The following is a 22,552-nucleotide window of genomic DNA, read 5'->3' as shown; positions in this document are numbered from 1 at the left end:
AAGATCCAGGCATGAGGAGCCTAGCTACACTATCAATAAACATGGCTCAGCAGCATCATTAGTCTCCAGAATGAGATTTTCATTCTGCAGTGGAGTGTGTGCTGATATGAAACTTCCTGGCAGATTAAAACTGTGTGCCAGACCGAGACTCGAACTCGGGACCTTTGCCTTTCGCGGGCAAGTGCTCTACCGACAGAGCTACCCAAGCATGACTCACGCCCCATCCTCACAGCTTTACTTCTGCCAGTACCTCACCTCCTACCTTCCAAACTTTTCAGAAGCTCTTCTGCGAACCTTGCAGAACTAACACTCCTGTCGGTAGAGCACTTGCCCGCGAAAGGCAAAGGTCCCGAGTTCGAGTCTCGGTCCGGCACACAGTTTTAATCTGCCAGGAAGTTTCAGCATCATTAGTGGTTCATGCCTCCAAGCATATGTCAATGAACTCCCCAAATAATTGCGACTGCTGTTAACACCCGATCACTTATCAAGAGCTACCCAGGATCCATATGACACTGACCAACAGAATTGGATTTGGAAACAGTTATTCTGCTAGACAATGTTCCATTGCTGCCTGGTATTTTCCTTGTGGACTAATTGTGACATGTCTCTAGCCCACACTGTTGTTTGTGGGCATTCGAGTAATAGACCAAATAACGTGTAGTTTTTGTAGGTTTTGGCAACTACAACAGGTGGATGGGAGTGGTGTGTGTGTGTGTGTGTGTGTGTGTGTGTGTGTGTGTGTGTGTGTGTCTGTGTGTCTGTGTGTGGGGGGGGGGGGGGAGAGGGGGGGAGGGGGGGGCATGGGTGTGTTATAGGGCAAGAAGGTGTTGGGAGGTGTCGCAGCGGCCCCTTATCAGTTAGAGGGCCTGCACAACAGACAAGCAAGATGGGCTGCCGAACTCCTTTCAAGAGCTCAGATCGAAACCTTACCAACGGATGTAAACAATAGCAGGCTCTCAAAATAAACACTGAACTATTTCGCCAGAAGACATGTGACACGTTCCACCAATTGGAACTCAAGTGATTCATGCAGCACTCCGCCAACTTGGCATTATAAGCACGGCCGGACAGTCGGACTGGCAATGTTTACCTACAGATATAACAGCTCTGGCCAGTACTTACGCCGGCTCTAGCATAGTAAACACTTGTCGTAGCATTCAGAGTAGATTTTGGTCATTATTTTCTTTCATTGTATTGTATTCTTATCTGGTTTTGCTACCACAAGAATTGTGGGGTTTTCTTATTGTTCTTGTTTTTTTTAAATTAGTGCATGCCAAAAAGGCAGTTTTCTTTAATTATAACAAATTTGACTGTTAGTTCTTTCCTGATGACCGCAGGACACTACAGGAGGTAATGGAAGGCAACAGAGGGGAAGGCAGGTGGTTATCAATTATCATATGAGAATTACTGAAAAAAGTGAAAAGTTACAAACATAAAAGTAACAACAGGGACTAGCAGCATTTGAGTATTGGGGATTATGAACAAAAGGTTTGCTGGAGGGTCATTTCTCACTCAATAGTTTAGTGGAGCTGATAATGGGATGCATTAACAAGTGGCAAAGGAACTGAAGGGGACCAGTGACCTCGCTGTTTGGTCCTCTCATCCAAATCAACCAACCAACCAAATGAAGGAACTGGTCGGGTTGAAGAAGCCACAGGTGGTGTGTTGTGGACAGGTTGTTCAGGAACTGAGTGGCTGAATCTGCAACTAGCCACAGTTTGAGAGCAATCAACTGTGCTGGAACCCAAGTGCCCCTTAACCACATTAAATGAATGGTTTTATTCTCTTTCTCATTATCAACTGTTAATTATCACAACATAAATATATTTACGTTATCTTCTGACAGATCTGGACCTGACGGGATACCAATTCGATTCTACACAGAGTACGCGAAAGAACTTGCCCCCCTTCTAACAGCCGTGTACCGCAAGTCTCTAGAGGAACGGAGGGTTCCAAATGATTGGAAAAGAGCACAGGTAGTCCCAGTCTTCAAGAAGGGTCGTCGAGCAGATGCGCAAAACTATAGACCTATATCTCTGACTTCGATCTGTTGTAGAATTTTAGAACATGTTTTTTGCTCGAGTATCATGTCGTTTTTGGAAACCCAGAATCTACTATGTAGGAATCAACATGGATTCCGGAAACAGCGATCGTGCGAGACCCAACTCGCGTTATGTGTTCATGAGACCCGGAAAATATTAGATACAAGCTCCCAGGTAGATGCTATTTTTCTTGACTTCCGGAAGGCGTTCGATACAGTTCCGCACTGTCGCCTGATAAACAAAGTAAGAGCCTACGGAATATCAGACCAGCTGTGTGGCTGGATTGAAGAGTTTTTAGCAAACAGAACACAGCATGTTGTTATCAATGGAGAGACATCTACAGACGTTAAAGTAACCTCTGGCGTGCCACAGGGGAGTGTTATGGGACCATTGCTTTTCACAATATATATAAATGACCTAGTAGATAGTGTCGGAAGTTCCATGCGGCTTTTCGCGGATGATGCTGTAGTATACAGAGAAGTTGCAGCATTAGAAAATTGTAGCGAAATGCAGGAAGATCTGCAGCGGATAGGCACTTGGTGTAGGGAGTGGCAACTGTCCCTTAACATAGACAAATGTAATGTATTGCGAATACATAGAAAGAAGGATCCTTTATTGTATGATTATATGATAGCGGAACAAACACTGGTAGCAGTTACTTCTGTAAAATATCTGGGAGTATGCGTGCGGAACGATTTGAAGTGGAATGATCATATAAAATTAATTGTTGGTAAGGCGGGTACCAGGTTGAGATTCATTGGGAGAGTGCTTAGAAAATGTAGTCCAGCAACAAAGGAGGTGGCTTACAAAACACTCGTTCGACCTATACTTGAGTATTGCTCATCAGTGTGGGATCCGTACCAGATCGGGTTGACGGAGGAGATAGAGAAGATCCAAAGAAGAGCGGCGCGTTTCGTCACAGGGTTATTTGGTAACCGTGATTGCGTTACGGAGATATTTAATAAACTCAAGTGGCAGACTCTGCAAGAGAGGCGCTCTGCATCGCAGTGTAGCTTGCTCGCCAGGTTCCGAGAGGGTGCGTTTCTGGATGAGGTATCGAGTATATTGCTTTCCCCAACTTATACCTCCCGAGGAGATCACGAATGTGAAATTAGAGAGATTAGAGCGCACACGGTGTATTTCAGACAGTCGTTCTTCCCGCGAACCATACGCGACTGGAACAGGAAAGGGAGGTAATGACAGTGGCACGTAAAGTGCCCTCCGCCACACACCGTTGGGTGGCTTGCAGAGTATGAATGTAGATGTAGATGTAGATGTAGATCATACGTTCATGTTTAATCTATAGCAAATAAATTTCTGAAATAGTCTTCGTAGCAAGATTGGATGAAGTACGATGCTCTGCAAAACTTAAGGATGAGATAGATATTAATAGCTTAGCGGAAATGAATAAAAGTGCAGGATCACCACCTTCACAGCATGAGGCAGTTGAAGGTACGAGAAAAAGAAATTGGGTGTCAATCAGCAAACAGTTATGATGCACTGTAGTGGAGGGTCTTCATTACAAAATGGCTCGGATACAACATCTGAATGACTTCATATGGGCGGAATTATCGGGGAATTTGAAGTAAGGTGATGGGTCTTCTACAGCAGCAGATTACTGTAACATTGTACAACAGGTAAGAAGGGACCTACTTCAAACAGCGGGTGCAATTACAACCTCATTTAACAGGAGTGCAAGGCATGAAATTTCACACTCCACAGTGGCATGGGGATGGTCTCTCTGCACGAGGACCAGTATGTTGTGTTCTGCTGACACCTGCACATTGATGGCACCATATGAGATGGTGACAACAGCACAGGAATTAGACCAAAAGGAGCAAATTCAGTCTGGATAGTTGTTCTGGACATACCTTCACATGACAAGGGGTGGGGACACAAAATAAAACCAATAACACTGCCTAACATTATCGGTTTGGTGATCTAGGTGTTATTGTGACGAAAGGCATAAATTTGCATAGGTGTACTGATCTCAAAATCTTTGAACATGGTACACTCTCTAGTCGCTGTTATTGTGACATGGTACTCCTTCACAATGTGTGTATTCAGGGCTGAAAACTGCCCCGATTTCATTTTTATGAATGACAATACACAACCACATCAAACAGTGCAGATGGAGCTTTTTGAATAAGAGGATATTTGACAAATGGACTGGCCTGTCCATTATCTAGACTTAAAATCCTACTGAACAAGTGTGAGATGCATTGAGGCACCGATGACCATCCAGCATTTGGCAACAGCACTGGTGGAGAATAACTCTTATTAACCTTATGGGCAGCATGGAGCACATTGCATAGCATGTATTGCCATACACAGTGAACACAAACCATATTAAAAACCATATCTCACCTTTCGTAATGTCTAGGGGACCATCACGAATCACAGTGACTTCATCGTTGTTATTGACCTTGAATAAAAGTGTCATTTCTGTTTGTCTCATTGCATATTTCTTTCGGTTGTTTTCTGTACTATACTGCAGCAGTTCTTTCTACACTACATGATAAAAAGTATCCAGACACCTGGCTGAAAATGACTTACAAGGTCGTGGCGCCCTTCATCGGTGATGCTGGAATTCAATATGGTGTTGGCCCACCCTTAGCCTTGATGACAGCTTCCACTCTCGCATGTATACATTCAATCAGGTGCTGAAAGGTTTCTTGGGGAATGGCAGCCCATTTTTCATGGAGTGCTGCACTGAGGAGAGGTATCAATGTTGGTCAGTGAGGCCTGGCATGAAGTCGGCATTCCAAAAAATCACAAATGTGTTCTAAAGGATTCAGGTCAGGACTATGCAGGCCAGTCCATTACAGGGATGTTATTGTCATGAAACCACTCTGACACAGGCTGTGCATTGTGAACAGGTGCTCAATCGTGTTGAAAGATGCAATCGCCATCCCCGAATTGCTCTTCAACAGTGGGGGAAGCAAGAAGGTGCTTAAAACATCAACACAGGCCTGTGTTATGATAATGCCACGCAAAACGACAATGGGTCGTAACACCACTGCCTCTGAATTTTACAGTTGGCATTACACGTGCTGGAAGATGATGATCACATTGTGTACCATGATTCGTCACTCCACACAACATTTTCCATTATCCAGTCGTCCAATCCAATGTTTACGCTCCTTACACCCCAAGCGAGGCGTAGTTTGGCATTTACCGGTGTTGTGTGGCTTATGAGCACCTGCTCAACCATGAAATTCAAGTTTTCTCACCTCCCGCCTAACTGTCATAGTACTTGCAGTGGATCCTGATGCAGTTTGGAATTCCTGTGTGATGGTCTGGACAGATGTCTGCCTATTACACATTACGACACTCTTCAACTATCGGCGGTCTCTGTCACTCAACAGACGAGGTCGACCTGTACGTTTCTGTGCTGTATGTGTCCCTTCATGTTTCCACTTTACTATCACATCGGAAACAGTGTACTTATGGATGTTTAGGAGTGTGCGAATCTCGCATCCACTACTGACACCCAATCAACTGACCACATTCGAAGTCCTTCCGACAATCTTTAATCTGGAAAAATGGGAAAAAATAATTTTAAGTGTTACATCTGAAATGACTTCTTATCACTTGCAGAAAATATTTCATTGCTTTTACTGAACTCTTGACTGGGACATAACACCATCCCTGTCTTTTGGAGTGTGACAAAAGACTTAACATAATTTGGATGACACTCAAAACTAATATAACTTTTTGTGATGAATAAACAAGGAACTGTTTCATTGTTAGAAAAATACACAGTATTCAAAAATTATGATACTAACTGTGAACAGGAACTGTTATAAAATATTTAATTTCAACAAATTCAAGTCCCAAATGATAGAAGTCATATGTGATGTATCATCATACACTGCACTGACTTTCTATCCACTGCAAGTCACTTCTGTACAAATTACAACTGCAACAGTTTAGCTGACAGTATGAACTGCAAGTTATTCAAAACATTAATGATTTGAGACATTTCTGCTACAATTTGAACGCTTAATATCCATGTCTGTGCACTTTGGATTTCATGCTATGTGGTGCCACATTCTCTTGTCACAGCTGCATCTGCTTATTCACTGATTTCCGCACCAGGCGGAAAGGGCTGTACAAATCACAGTTACAAGCAGTTCTTCAAGTGGAAAAAATGAATAACTTCAATATTTTTAAAACAAATTCTGACAGTGCATTTCTTTTGGCGTACTCTTCCTGTGTGAAAAATTACCAGGTTGGTTTCAACATATCAGACTGGACCATTCCTTGTGAGCTTTCTTTGGCACAATGATGTTTCATATTCAGTCTTTTAGATGTAAATTACCAAATAAGCACTGCAGAAACCTAATTATCCAAGCATTTCCATTCATGTGTGCTAGCACCATAATTTTTACAAATAATTTTCACGGGAAGACGTATATGTGCTGGAAAACTATTTGGAAATATACCATTGCATTTTATGCACATAAACTAATTAAAATTTCCTTGTGAAACCTTCAAAACCAAACAATCAATGCTTCCAGATATGTTTATAATGTATGTTATGTTTTTAATTTTGATACTTCGCTCACTAAACTGATACTATAGTACCTGAAACCTCTGAAATCTATGAGTTTGTCATGACTATAACTATTATTTTTATATATTTTATCCCTCCTCCTTTCGGATCTGCAGGGTAACGAGCCATGGTGGCACTTGAAAAATGTGGGAAAGGTGACAAAATATTTGAAAAATGATGATTAAAAGGTGACAAATTATTTCTAAAAACAGATCTGGCACAAATAAATTGTTTTCATTTATAATCACCTACCAAAAATGTTGGTTCAGACATTAATAAATTTCTCTATTGTGACTCAAGATGGAGTATGGCCATTTTTTTCCTTCATAAATATTCACTAATATATGCAAAATGCACTGGTAATCGTAATTCACAAACAAAATCTACATCAAATTTTTACAACCAATGACACTATACACTTCAATACTGGAAAAAGATCAAGAAAATATTTTTCAGTTATTGTTTCTTACGAATTTTCATAAACAATGAAGTAATTGTAATAGACTTTCTTTTCTCAATATTTTCCACTTCCCTTTCTTTCACCCTTTCTTCCACTTTCATGCACCCTCAAATCATACGCTGAACCAACTTTACTGCCTTTAAATCATTTTCTGAGGACTTTGTTGAGTTTTGCTGAGAATTGAGAGAATTTGTTCTGATGCCTCTATATACAGTCAGTGTTCTTAAGAGCTGTGAGTCAATGGACACAAAGAGAAAACATGGGTATCATCTCACAACATTCCTCGCAGTCAAAACACTGTTTAAAAATCTTTTGGCCATTGCATAGCCTTGTCTTCTAATGCTGGCTTCGAAGCAGAATATCATGTACTCTCGATGTCTGCATTTCAATGGGAAATTATAGGAGAAGCCTTAACAACTTTTGAAAAATTTGGATACTTTAACTCAATGGGTGATCACTTTCCTTTAGAGACATGCTGCTGCCAGTAATTGTTATTTCCTTTCATTATCTAAAGCTGCATCACCTTTTTTTAGACTGAAGAACCTTCCACTCATCAAATAAGAAAGCCCACCAGATATCAACCGGCATCACTTCTGCAATCATTAATATGTCATTGCAGTCTCTGCTCTTTATTCTTTCTTTGGCATTAAAAATCTAAAGCTTTTCAGTGGTGCACTTGATAGGCACATCTTTTCAACCACATATTTGCACTGTACGATGTAATATTTTTTGGACATTCTTTAGAAACCATACCTTCTCTCGTTCTTACAGGTTACTCACCTCTTCAGTTAATCACTTGCTAACAACTAGTTGTTCAAGAGGAAGCAGATTATCCAACATACAGAGAGCATTATGAAGAACTTCACAAATATTCTCAATTTTTCTCAAAGCAGAAACCTTCAAAACACGAGCCAAAAAGTTTGAAGTATGTTTTATATTTCTGTATGCATCTTCTGGATCAAATGTGTTTGGCTTTGAAAATATTGTGTGAACTTACTGAATACATTTGGAGATGAGATTAATGAAATGAAGTTCTGTTTTCATTTAAGGTTTCTTTAAAGCACTTACAATGATATTGAAGAATTTGGACTGAACAGTAGTAGAATTTTTTTTAGAGACATATGCTTAAATAAGTAATATTGAATACCATTCCACTGTTATAAAGTCCTACTGATTGAAGGTCCTAAAGTACGTCACCTTGTTGTATACCTCAAAAACTTGTGATGTGGAATGTTACTGAGTTCTTTCAAATTCTTCCCAGCAAACAGACCAACCATCGAAATAACATTAACTACGGACCAGAGATTCAGACACTTCTTCATCTTAACACTCCAAAGCCTTTACATACCCATTATGCACTGTATAAATTGTGCACATTCAGATATTTGTAAGTTGTCTGCCTTGGGTCTCCTTGACATCACTATCTGAAAGCCGAAACACTTTTTTATTGACATTAGGTCCACCTGATCCCGGTGTAAGGCATTTATTTACGGACAAGTTGTCTTCAGAAAGTGCTTCACACTATTTCTGATGCAATGTGTCACCATCTGCTATGCCGATGAAGAAAGTTCTTAGGTGAAGCGTTACTCAACACTTACACTCTGACAATATGGTAATGGTTGTTTGTAATTCTTATTTTATCTTTAATGTTGGTAGTTTCATCAAAATTCAATGTGTAGTTTGATGAACGTTCTCCTCCTAACATATGTTCCCAGAAATATGGTGCCAGTCCACCAGTTATTAGATATCTCAATTTCTTAAGCAAAAGTGGAAAATGTTGAGGAACACAGTAAGGAATCATCATCTTAAAAATGTTACAAATATCATTTCACGAAACCACAGAGTAATTGGAAATCGCCAATTTCATTGTCCAGATCAATTCAGCAGTGCAGGAACTATCCTTGGCACACAACATCCGTATTGTTGGCATACATACTGAACTTGAAGATTGTCTCTGATTTGGAAGTTCTAAATGTAACTTCTAAATGTACTTCTAAATGTAGTTTTCAAACTATCTGCCTCTTCTAGCCAGTAACTGCAGAATTTTAATTTTCCTATCTCGAAAAGTTTATTTTCAAAACTGAACAGAGTGTCACAGCAGCAGTTTTGTTACTACACCAAAGTTAGAAATGGAACAAAAACAGAAGAAGTTGTAATACAGGAGTATTTGACACTAATACCAACTGCATAAAATATAAACATACACTCAACACATCACAAAGAAACAATCTATCTCGTATTTCAGAAGACCCCTCCCCCTCCCCGCCATGCCTACTTTCATCACAGGGGCAGTCTAAAAAGTCTATTAGCAAACATGAACATTGAAACTTTGAAGCAAAAGTAAATAAATTATTTTCTTCCTGAAAAAGCAAAAAGGGTTGAAAAGGTGACAAAAATTGAAAAAAGTGACACATGGTGACAACGCTGAATAAATGTAACTAAAGGTGAAGAAGGTGACTGACTCCTTAGCCTGGATCTGCCATTCTTAAGGTTAATACTGTATTTTTATTGCCTTCTTTTAAATTAAAAACAATAATTACAGAAGTATCAATGTAATTTCATATTCCTGTGCAGCTATCAATGATCAATATTTAACTTTTGGGTGATAAGTCTCAACACATGGAACAACACACAGTGATATATTACATTTTCTGCATTCATACCTGAGTTTTGGGGGAAATTTCTGTTTTCAGCAAACTGCATGTATACATAAAAGTGAACTTTTCTTTCAGTGTTCACTTTTAATAACATTTAGAAAATACCTCACAGTATATTTTAGAGCATTCTAATGATCATAGTGCCTGCATCTGCCAACTTGCCTCCATTCTGCACAAAAAGCTTCAAGTTCTCCTCCCTAAGCAGACAAAACTTTTCTTTTTCTTTTTTTTTTGCCATATTATAGCTCTGTGGAAAACACAAGCACTTACACAGTCCACACTGATCTGATCGAACTCAGAAACATAGCACTGTGGTCAACAGCCCCAAACTTGAGTTCTAATCTGTAACACATTGTAGGTTGCTGATTTTTTTCACCAGTCTTTATATCAGTCTTTTGTATCTCAAGCACTTTTCTTCTACTGCGCAGCTTTGAGACAAGCATAACATCAGCATTTCAGTCTGTCCTTTAGTTCTGGCATGTTGCATCTGCTCCTACAAAGTGGTATTGCAGGTGACCCATGGCTATGTAGCCAGAGGCACAAGTTTGGGATTGAATACCAACTGCAGACATAAGGACTCCCTGTTCCAATTACAGCATAGGGAGTGTGTCCCCATTCCAAATATGGCTTCATAGTGTTGCAATGTTAGTCAGCACTTTCTCCCCAAAAACCACTTTGACTGTCACATAGCTTAATATTTTTATTTTGCTAACTTACTTTGTTTGGACAGAATATACTTCTTGAAAGACAACTGCCCTTTGACCAACAACAGACTTTTCAATGCAGAGCTTTTTATAGGAATGAACCCACTATGGAATGTTATAAAACATTTAGATTTGTTGGAAGGGTTCTGGGAAAGTGCACCTACAAACAAAACACAGTACTACTCTGATCAGTATTAGACTATTATTCCAGCATTTTGAGTCCTTATCAAGAAAGCAACACAAAAGAAATTGAACTAATTTACAGATGTGTTGATAAGATCATAATAAGTAAGACTCCTTGGAAGAAAGACAACAAAGTAATTATGAAATCCTATTGGGATAATTTAGATAATCAGAATTTGAATATGACTCTGTGATCATTCCGATGCCACCATCACATATTTAGTATGGATCACGAGAATAAAATAAGGTAGAGTAAGACACCTACAGAGGCATTCAGACAGATTTTCCCTTGCTCAACATGTGAATGGAAAAGGACAGCAAACGAATAATGTTGGTACAAAAGGCCCTTTGCCAAGCACTGTGAAGTGGCTTGCACAGTGCATATGCAAATCTAGATGTTGAGGATGGCTGATTCTTGCATAAATGCCCTCCTCATAAATAAAATCTTTTCTTTCATCTACTGTAGACTCCATGCGTCTTGTGTTACGAATATTAGGGAAAAATGATGTAAGGCTGGAATCTTTGCCCATCTGTAGTTGAATTGTCCAAAACCATACACAAATGGGCAAAAAATCATCTTTCTTATAGTCAAACACGCCACTAAAGCATGCTCTTTTTCCATTCATTTCACTCTCTTTCGCAAGATTCTAGTTCTAAAGAATTTTCATCTCTTCTAGATACAGAAGGATGTGTTGTCAAAGTTGATTTATACAGGCCAGGACTTTTAGATCAAGATTCTGTTGAAAAGTCATCACGATCATTGCAATTAAAGGGTTCATTTTCAGTGCTGCTTCTAGTGAAAATCTTCAAGATTTCTTCCTCTATACTTGCAGGGCAGTGCACCATTTTCAAATCTTCATCAACAGCCAATAATTAAAAACAAAGATGAAATCAGATGTATATGTATTTGTTCCGCTTAATTACAAGTTATTTACAAGTTCTCATTTCCTGATTAGAATATGCTTTTTGGCAAATATAAGCATTAGTATATATTACTATAACATAATAAGTAAGGTTTTGACTCTTTACAGTGCACTTTTAGGAAACATGTTATTTTGAAATTCCAATACTAGTACACCAGGTCTAGCCTCCCAAGTGAAAAATTCTGTAAAAGGCTGTCTATAGCCTTGATCCCCCCCCCCCCCCCCCCCCCCCCCCCCATGAACCATGGACCTTGCCGTTGGTGGAGAGGCTTGCGTGCCTCAGCGATACAGATGGCCGTACCATAGGTGCAACCACAACGGAGGGGTATCTGTTGAGCGGCCAGACAAACATGTGGTTCCTGAAGAGGGGCAGCAGCCTTTTCAGTAGTTGCAGGGGCAACAGTCTGGATGATTGACTGATCTGGCCTTGTAACATTAACCAAAACGGCCTTGCTGTGCTGGTACTGCGAACGGCTGAAAGCAAGGGGAAACTACAGCCGTAATTTTTCCCGAGGACATGCGGCTTTACTGTATGATTAACTGATGATGGCGTCCTCTTGGGTAAAATATTCCGGAGGTAAAATTGTCCCCCATTCGGATCTCCGGGCGGGGACTACTCAAGAGGACGTCGTTATCAGGAGAAAGAAAACTGGCGTTCTACGGATCGGAGCGTGGAATGTCAGATCCCTTAATCGCGCAGGTAGGTTAGAAAATTTAAAAAGGGAAATGGATAGGTTAAAGTTAGATATAGTGGGAATTAGTGAAGTTCAGTGGCAGGAGGAACAAGACTTTTGGTCAGGTGATTACAGGGTTATAAATACAAAATCAAATAGGGGTAATGCAGGAGTAGGTTTAATAATGAATAAAAAAATAGGAGTGCGGGTTAGCTACTACAAACAGCATAGTGAACGCATTATTGTGGCCAAGATAGACACAAAGCCCATGTCTACTACAGTAGTAGAAGTTTATATGCCAACTAGCTCTGCAGATGATGATGAAATTGATGAAATGTATGACGAGATAAAAGAAATTATTCAGGTAGTGAAGGGAGACGAAAATTTAATAGTCATGGGTGACTGGAATTCGTCAGTAGGAAAAGGGAGAGAAGGAAACATAGTAGGTGAATATGGATTGGGGGAAGAAATGAAAGAGGAAGCCGCCTTGTAGAATTTTGCACAGAGCATAACTTAATCATAGCTAACACTTGGTTCAAGAATCATAAAAGAAGGTTGTATACCTGGAAGAATCCTGGAGATACTAAAAGGTATCAGATAGATTATATAATGGCAAGACAGAGATTTAGGAACCAGGTTTTAAATTGTAAGACATATCCAGGGGCAGATGTGGACTCTGACCACAATCTATTGGTTATGACCTGTAGATTAAAACTGAAGAAACTGCAAAAAGGTGGGAATTTAAGGAGATGGGACCTGGATAAACGGAAAGAACCAGAGGTTGTACAGAGTTTCAGGGAGAGCATAAGGGAACAATTGACAGGAATGGGGGAAAGAAATACAGTAGAAGAAGAATGGGTAGCTCTGAGGGATGAAGTAGTGAAGGCAGCAGAGGATCAAGTAGGTAAAAAGATGAGGGCTAATAGAAATCCTTGGGTAACAGAAGAAATATTGAATATGTTTGTACAGAAACCAGATGGCAGTTATAAGAGTTGGGGGGCATGAAAGGGAAGCAGTGGTTGGGAAAGGAGTGACACAGGGTTGTAGCCTCTCCCCGATGTTATTCAATCTGTATATTGAGCAATCAGTAAAGGAAACAAAAGAAAAATTCGGAGTAGGTATTAAAATCCATGGAGAAGAAATTAAAACTTTGAGGTTCGCCGATGACATTGTAATTCTGTCAGAGACAGCAAAGGACTTGGAAGAGCAGTTGAACGGAATGGACAGTGTCTTGAAAGGAGGATATAAGATGAACATCAACAAAAGCAAAATGAGGATAATGGAATGTAGTCAAATTAAATCATGTGATGCTGAGGGGATTAGATTAGGAAATGAGACACTTAAAGTAGTAAAGGAGTTTTGCTATTTGGGGAGCAAAATAACTGATGGTGGTTGAAGTAGAGAGGATATAAAATGTAGACTGGCAATGGCAAGGAAATCGTTTCTGAAGAAGAGAAATTTGTTAACATCGAGTATAGATTTAAGTGTCAGGAAGTCTTTTCTGAAAGTATTTGTATGGAGTGTAGCCATGTATGGAAGTGAAACATGGACGATAACCAGTTTGGATAGGAAGAGAATAGAAGCTTTGGAAATGTGGTGCTACAGAAGAATGCTGAAGATAAGGTGGGTAGATCACGTAACTAATGAGGAGGTGTTGAATAGGATTGGGGAGAAGAGAAGTTTGTGGCACAACTTGACTAGAAGAAGGGATCGGTTGGTAGGACATGTTTTGAGGCATCAAGGGATCACAAATTTAGCATTGGAGGGCAGTGTGGAGGGTAAAAATCGTAGAGGGAGACCAAGAGATGAATACACTAAGCAGATTCAGAAGGATGTAGGTTGCAGTAGGTACTGGGAGATGAAGAAGCTTGTACAGGATAGAGTAGCATGGAGAGCTGCATCAAACCAGTCTCAGGACTGAAGACCACAACAACAACAACAGTCCTTGATCTGATTATATTTTGTAGTGAATAAATGCACTGGTATCTGTTATTATCAAAGAGAATATTTGAAGTTTTACAGTGGATTATATGAAATATCTCAAATTTATTTTGAATTTCCAATAGTTGCATTCTAAGCTTAATTTTTAGAGCAATAAATTCAGATCACTCTTGTTAAATAAACTTATTATATCAAATCTCTTTATACATAAGTAAACACTAATTCATTCTTCCATCATAGAGACACATGCAAATTATTTATGTTATTACAATATTAGTTTTTGCTTACATACAACCAACGTTATTGAAATCACAATATTTCATTAACCCTTTCTTTTCAAAATCTTTCACTACTAGTGGAAAGTGTGCAAGATGCTGTAGGGTAGTGAGAATCGATATTTAATGTACATCTTGTGGGAAACAATTTCGTAAGGGGGGAAGGGGAGGGGTGCAGTAAGGATATGATTGGGAATGACAGAAAGGTGTTCTCCTGGAAGTGCATGGTATGCAGAAAGAATAATTTGATCAAGAAACGGGAAGGGGAAAAAGGCACAGATGGATGAAGCAAACAAAGAATTGCCAAGGATTATGGAAGACAGGAGGTAGGTTGGAAACTGATAGGTGGAAGAAAGGCACGGAGAAAGAGGACAATGAGTGTTTCATTGTGGGAGGGAAAGGAGTTTCAGCAACTGCCATGACTGCCAAAGATAAATGGAGAGGTGTCCCACATAAAAATACACTGGTGTCCAAAATTATAGCTACAAACTGCTATTTCCCCTTCCTGTGTCTAATTCAGGATATAATCACACAAACTGTTGACAGATGTCTGTATGATTACGTTCTGCACTGAAGATGGCATCCCAGTCAATCGATAACCACGCTAACAATGACGTCAGGGCACCAATTAAATGTGCCTGGTACACAGTCACAGATGGTGTAGTTTGGCGCAGAGAAGATGCTTATCAGACTCTTTGCTACTTACAGTGTATGAAGACTGGTAGCAGGACAGTCACAAACTCATGTGACCTGATGGTTTAATGTGAATCATTCCATTGTTTCTCAGATGTGGTGACAGTTTGTAGAGACTGAAACTGAACCCGAAAGACCAGAGCAGGGCCAACCACGTGTGACACCAGAAAGAGAGGAATGTTACTTGCCTGTGAGGGCATGACAGTACTACCTAGTACTGCACAGCAACTTGCATCTGACCTCACAGCATCCATCAGAAAATTATATCGAGGCAAAAGGCGTGCAGAAGACTTCGGCAGAGTGGCCTTTATTGTCAGAGACCTGCTGTTTATGTACCTCTGATGACTCTTCACAAAAGGGAATGTCTAGAGTGGAGTCGTCAACATGTTACCTGGAAGGTTGAAGAGTTGGCCAATGTTTGTTTCAAAGACGAGTCCTGATTTGGTCTGGAGAGTGATTCTCGATGGATTCACATCTTGAGGGAATGTGGAACATGATTTTGGGAGCCAAACATTGTGGAAAGAGACCAATGCTGAGGAGGATCGCTTATGGTGTGGGCACGGACAATGTTGACCACTCTAACACCTCCCACAAAACTGTGTGATCAAAAGGTTTAACTACTGTCAGGTGTTGTGACGAGATCTTGGGGCCTCATGTGGTTGTTGAGCAGTGCTGGAAGAACAGACTTCATATTGATGGGCAATAATGCTTGATCTCATCATTTCCTTTTTGTTAGATTGTCAATGGTTTCTTAAACAATTCATGCCTTTTGTAATCCATAACAGCAGTTTCTAAACACTTCTTTTTTACCTCCTCTCATGATGCAGATGCAATAATGTCCATAGCATCTCCACCAAATTTACAGGTTTAGACAGTAGTAGTTTACCATTGATTTAACATTTTCTGTCACCAGAAAGAAAACTATATGTTGCAATCTACTTAAGCATCTTTTAGGAGGACTTTTTTTAAGTTTCAGGAATTTTGCATATGACATCCTTCTTACAGGTGTATCAATTTTTCACATGCTTGTGTATTGAAAACAATAATTTATGTCGAGTGACTATGCATAAATACTCACAAATTTAATCATGGTAGAGATTGACATTTCAGGTCTATTACCACCTTCTTTTGAAGAACAAAAGCTAGCATGGCTGTGTAATCCATATTTACACATTTACGGTACCTAAAACACCTTTTCAACAAGTCAAACTTGTTACATTCCATTCTTATTACTGTATTTACTCGAATCTAAGCCGCACTTTTTTTCCGGTTTTTGTAATCCAAAAAACCATCTGCGGCTTAGAATCGAGTCCAAAGTAAGCGGAAGTCCTGAAAAATATTGGTAGGTGTCACCACAACTAACTTCTGCCATCAAATATATGTAGCGCTACTCAGGTATGCTTTGCAGGCACAAAGATAAATTACTGCAGCAGTAAATAAATTAAAAGAAAAGGTAGAAGAATGTAAACATTATGCCATGTATTCTTTTGTGTTTGCTGCTATCTCATTTAAATCCTGCCTGCCTAATAAACTACGAAACTAGAGTGAGACAACAGCAAACGCGGAAGAATATACATATCATGTCATGTTTATATTCGTATTATTCTTATGCTGAAAAGTGATACAGTCAGAAATGAAGCACGGCAACTGACTAGATTAGATGACTAATTTCTGTGCAGAATGTAATGTACTAAAGAGGCGTCTGCAAAGATTTTCAAACATAGAAAAATTTTCGCTGATCTCTCATTCAGAACATCATCTATCAAACGCAGTCTATTATTCGGTTCTTGTTGATAATTATCGAAGAAAGCAGCACTGTAAGTAACAACAAATAGCAATTTCTGTTTTGTTTCGCTTATAAGATAATTCCTCTTATTGTAAGCCGTGGTAGCGCGCACAAAAGCAAGCCATGCCGCGAGCAGCGACAGGCCGTAAACACTCATTATCAGAATGTGACAAACAATGCACGACACCGTACGGAAATGCATTTTCAGCTTATAGTGACGTAAACCCCTATAACAAAGAGAATGGCAATTATCAGATCAAAGCAAAATAAGCAATCGATTCAAACCAGACGAAGCACGCGAAAAAGGAAGGGTACCCGTATAAATACAGACGGAGCGCCTGACACATAGCAATGGTTACTTGGTAAAGCTTAACTGTTAAGCTTACGACTCGAACCAAACTACTGTAGCTGTATCTTCACCCATTCGACCTCAATTGTGTTTTGATTTGGAGGAGCAAACTAAAACTTTTCTCTCAACTTGAATTTTGAGTCTCAAATTTCAGAAGCGGCTTAGATTCAGGAAAATTTTTTTTCCTGGATTTTGAGTCTCATTTTTTAGGTGCGGCTTACATTCGAGTAAATACGGTAGCCTTAGGTAACATGTCCAATTTGCTTTTGTCACATTCCATTTCTACTTTGGTTTGTATGTACCTAATAGATAGTTTAATATAATAGAGGGAAACATTCCACGTGGGAAAAATATATCTAAAAACAAAGATGATGTGACTTACCAAACGAAAGCGCTGGCAGGTCGATAGACACACAAACAAAGACAAACATACACACAAAATTCAAGCTTTGGCAACAAACTGTTGCCTCATCAGGAAAGAGGGATGGAGAGGGAAAGACGAAAGGATGTGGGTTTTAAGGGAGACGGTAAGGAGTCATTCCAATCCCGGGAGCGGAAAGACTTACCTTACGGGGAAAAAAGGATGGGTATACACTCGCGCACACACACACATATCCCATATTAATAGAATAGAGGGAAACATTCCACGTGGGAAAAATATATCTAAAAACAAAGATGATGTGACTTACCAAACGAAAGTGTGTGTGTGTGTGTGTGTGTGTGTGCGCGTGTGAGTGTATACCCGTCCTTTTTTCCCCCCTAAGGGATTGGAATGACTCCTTACCCTCTCCCTTAAAACCCACATCCTTTCGTCTTTCCCTCTCCTTCCCTTTTTCCTGATGAGGCAACAGTTTGTTGCAAAAGCTTGAATTTTGTGTGTATGTTTGTGTTTGTTTGTTTGTCTATCGACCTGCCAGCGCTTTCGTTTGGTAAGTCACATCATCTTTGTTTTTAGATATATAACAGATAGTTTAAATATACTGATATTTTACTTGGTATATGATCTGTGCCCACTGGGCATATGCTAACTGTATGTGCAAGTGTGTAAGCTAGAAATGGCGTATATGTACAGTGTCCCAGGAGAAATGGTCAATATTAAGAATATGACAGGAAGGCTCACTCACAGCGAGAAAGTTTGGCAAACAAGGGCTCTAAAATTCATACCTTAATAGCTATGAGCATCTGTTCACCTCTGCTAACTGTAACGGAACATATTAAAGGCTTTACTTTACCGAAGTATGCGATACCCTCCAAATTCAACCAGTTTAACGAGTATTTATGATTATAGAAAAGTTATTGTGTATGTTAACAATGTTGCATAACATATCTCCATAAACAGTCAACCCATTAAATTATAATGGATAACTGACCCACACAAAAGTTAATATCACTTGATCACTGGTACAGCAAATGTCATCATGTAAAAACACTAAGTTCATCTTAAATAATTAATATGAAGTACGAAAAATAGTGGCCAACTTAGGTATTTTGGATCTCCTTAAATAAAAATCACCCAGTGAAACCTATTTGTTCACTAGGAGCGTTTTCACTCAGTATTCACGTAAACAATCCTATTTTAGACGAAAACCAATGTAATTCTTAATAATTCATGTTACTTACTTATTTATGCAAATTAGAGAAGTCAATTGACAAACTTCTAAAAAACGGCCTTTTTGTAACAAAGAATTATTCTGTCAAGTCAACAAATCTGTCTGTCATTTTAATAACATGTTAAATTATGTCACTCTATGCAAATTAATAACTTTTCTGCACAAATTATGATAACAGATGTACATGTGACTTATAAACTATATCTCTTTTTAGTAGTTCTTTGACAATGTTATAAATACAAGCAGCAAGAAGGGTCGAGGAGGCAGTCGGAATGTCACTTTGGTAAAGTGTGTTTCTGTGTTATTGTTTGGGATGGATAAACAATGCAAAGAACATGTAAAGGAAGTACTACTTTGTGTTGTGTTATGGTCTTTGGTGGACAGTGGAATTAAGATGGCCACCAAAGTAATAAATATTTGATGTTTACATATGTGTTGGTTTCGCTCGTTCTTTATCATCAAAAGCACATGAAAAACACGGGACCTCATGTTTTTAACCCTAGACAACCAGATTTAGAGCCAGCATCAACATCGAGACACAGCAGCGATCCAGCAAGCAGCAGCGATTACTACAATACAATGCATTTTAATGGCGCCAACCTAACATCAAGTGCTAACAAGCTCCGTAAATTGGACTGAAATAGTGCGATTATAGCAATTAGCAATATCTACGACCAGGCGACCATTACATAACGCAAAACACATCTCTTCTACTGAAGAAATGCTCATAGCTCTTAAGGTACGCTTTTAGATCCCATGTTTATCACACACTTTTGCTTTCCTGTCACATCCCTGAATACTGACCATTCCTTGTGGGGCACCCTGTATCGATAGATTGACAGCTGATTTTTCACAGGTGTGGCATCAGCACTCTTGCCGTGGATTCACTGTTTAATATCAATAAATTAAATTCTGCTGTTGAATCTAACACGGCTTTTCAACAGATATTATTTGTAACTGTTATCAATATATCCACTTACATTAATTACTTTGCAACTTTTAGTAGACACAGTATCTTGAAAAGTGACAGGTGAAAGTTAATGCAATATGAATAAAACCAGGAGACATCAAAAACAAGAAAAATGAATATTCTTGAACAATGGAATTTGGTCTAATCAATCTTGCATCTTTCCTTTGAGGAACATCTTTCTACAAGTCACACAGTGAATCTCTTATTACTGGAGTCATTTTATGTACAGTATTCCCTCAGTTGCACACACATTAATTGCTGTCAGATCTTTCTGAACGAGGCCCCTCGAAAAATGATCTGGAAACACTGAAGCTGGATTGTGAACTGAATGCTTCGAGGAAATGTTAATATCAATTATCAGGCAGGGAAAGGGACACTGTAAAGATTGCCATAAACATATTTATTCAGGTACATGTCACATACTTCTAATTTTCATCATGTCACTGGATACAGGAAGGGAGTCTTCTATCTAGCTCACTCTCATCGGTTAACCATCTTTCATTCACAGTATACTCCAAAATCCACCTCACAATACCTCCTCCCTTTACTTATATGTACAGGAAAAAATCATTTTGTTTCATGACCAAATTTGATTTTTTTTTCCACCGAAATCGGCACTGTTTTTGGCCGAACTTCGCATTGTTTCTTGCCACAGTCAGTGTTTCTATCTGCCAATTTTAGTGTTTTTTCCCTAATTCTGTTTTTCATGTCAAATTCTGTGTTTGTTTTTATTGTTGTTTTTGCCCAATTCGGTGGTTTTTACCAAATTTGGTGGTGTTTTATCAAATTCAGTGTTTTATTTGTCAAATTTGGTGCTGCTTTTCTTGCCAAATTCAGTGATGTTTTCTGCCAAGTTCAGTGGAGTATTTTTGCTTATGTTATTGAATCAAAGTTCATTATGCAGGAAATTAACTTTTTTCAAGATCTTACATGAACCCCCAGCCTTGAAGAGATTAGGAGCCAAAATACAGTTTTAACAATCATTAGAGTAAATTCTCATCCTTACTTTCATAACATTTTTATACATTGCAAAATAACAATTTTCATGATAGATCATAAACATCACGAATTCCACATTATTGCAATAAAGACCACTAATTTTGTATTGTTGTTTTTGCAAAACTTTCCTGTTCCTACTTATATGTCTTCTGCTTTTCATCTTGATTCATGCAAAAACTATATGAAAGAACATGGTCACTCATACAGGTCCAAACACATATCCCACTGTTGCATTTGATGACTTGCTCTATCTGTCGGTCAGAGCTAGTACAACATGGAAAAACATTTTTGACTGTCTGCGAGGTGAAGAAAGAAACAAACAAACACAGTGTGATGGAAGTTTTATGACATTACATTCAATGCAGAAAATCAGTATATCAGATGACATCTAAAAATAAAACAGAAAAATTCAGTGTTCACTGGAATTAGGGTCAACAAGAATCCACATCCACGAGATCACATATTTTTATAAATTGTATGATTGTGGGTAGGGTGAAATTGGAAACTTTATGTTTTCTAGCCAAATATCATGACTTAAGTCATCAAGCAATGGCAACATACACAGGCAACATCCACAAAACAACATCCACAAAGGGAACTCAGCGTAGTTACAGTGTTCCATTTCGTAAAATATAAGGAAAAAAATAAATAAATAAAAAATAAAAAACAAAGAAAAACATGACAAGTAATACTTACAACTCAAAGCTTTGCTGACTGTTTCCTGAAGCTCTTCATAATTTGTTACCAACAAAGTGCTGACTTCCTGGAAAAAGAGCCACCATTTTAGTTGTACACCACAACAATTGATTTATCACCCCCCTCGCCCCAGAGCAAAAAACACACACACACACACACACACACACACACACACACACACACAGAGAGAGAGAGAGAGAGAGAGAGAGAGAGAGAGAGAGAGATCCAATGGTAACAGAAACTGAAAAAATAATAATCCAAATAATGCCACCAGCAGCACATTGATTTTAACAAAACTAGGAAGTTTCACTGTCAGAACAGCCATTCTTATATTGACTGTAAGTGTGGGGCGGGGCAACAGTGATTGCAAAGCTGCTACCAATCGTTGTTTAAACAGATTTGAATATCATCATTATTTACGCTGCATATGTCTGGTACACATTAATGAATCAGACTTTTTGCTACTGTATTCAGAGACAGGTACAGTACTATGAGGCTCAAGAGCAGGCTTGCAGCAGACTCCTAAGCAATAAAGCTTCTTGACAACTAAATAGAGCAGAGATATTACAAGTGTTCCTGAATTCCATATGCATTGCATAAAACCTACCACACTGTAGGTGTGAATCAGGAAACATTCAGGTATCTACTTCCACAAGCATCAGATTATCAAGTGAGCAGTGATCTCTTTTGACTTCACAATGGCAATGACAGACAGATTCTTAGAGTCTAATAAACAAACTAGGTGCGATCACAAAATATTTTCCAAGTCTTTCTTTTACTAAGAATGAGAGGTAACATTATGGTTGCTGCTGGTGTGAACCTTTGTCAGTTTAAGGAATGAGATTAAAAGTGCTTCCAAGATGTGGAAAACTGTCTAGTACTCATATGGTATTACGAAGGTTGAGGAAATATTCTTGGTAGGCTTTGTCATAACATGCTGTAATGTAGTTTAATAACTCCAAGGGCATTGTCCAGCACTCCCTGCCGCCGTTGGATAAGCAGCTGCAGCAGCAAGTCGTATACTCAAAGCTC

At 39.0% G+C, this 22,552-nt stretch overlaps 1 protein-coding gene across 5 annotated transcripts in view; it reads right to left on the bottom strand.

Annotated features, from left to right (window-relative positions):
• The window catches only part of LOC126236235 (prominin-like protein), a 572,733-nt gene that overhangs the window by 228,656 nt on the left and 321,525 nt on the right, over positions 1-22,552 (bottom strand). For all 5 annotated transcript variants that reach the window (XM_049945374.1, XM_049945376.1, XM_049945373.1 and 2 more), the window contains one exon: positions 21,521-21,587. In XM_049945374.1, coding sequence (XP_049801331.1) covers positions 21,521-21,587 — 67 coding nt within the window. The remainder of the gene's footprint in view (positions 1-21,520; positions 21,588-22,552) is intronic.

Source organism: Schistocerca nitens, chromosome 2 (assembly GCF_023898315.1).
Source record: "Schistocerca nitens isolate TAMUIC-IGC-003100 chromosome 2, iqSchNite1.1, whole genome shotgun sequence".
Lineage (NCBI taxonomy): Eukaryota > Metazoa > Arthropoda > Insecta > Orthoptera > Acrididae > Schistocerca > Schistocerca nitens.
Note: the sequence above shows the minus strand (reverse complement) of the source record. Positions and strands in the feature narration are given on the sequence as shown.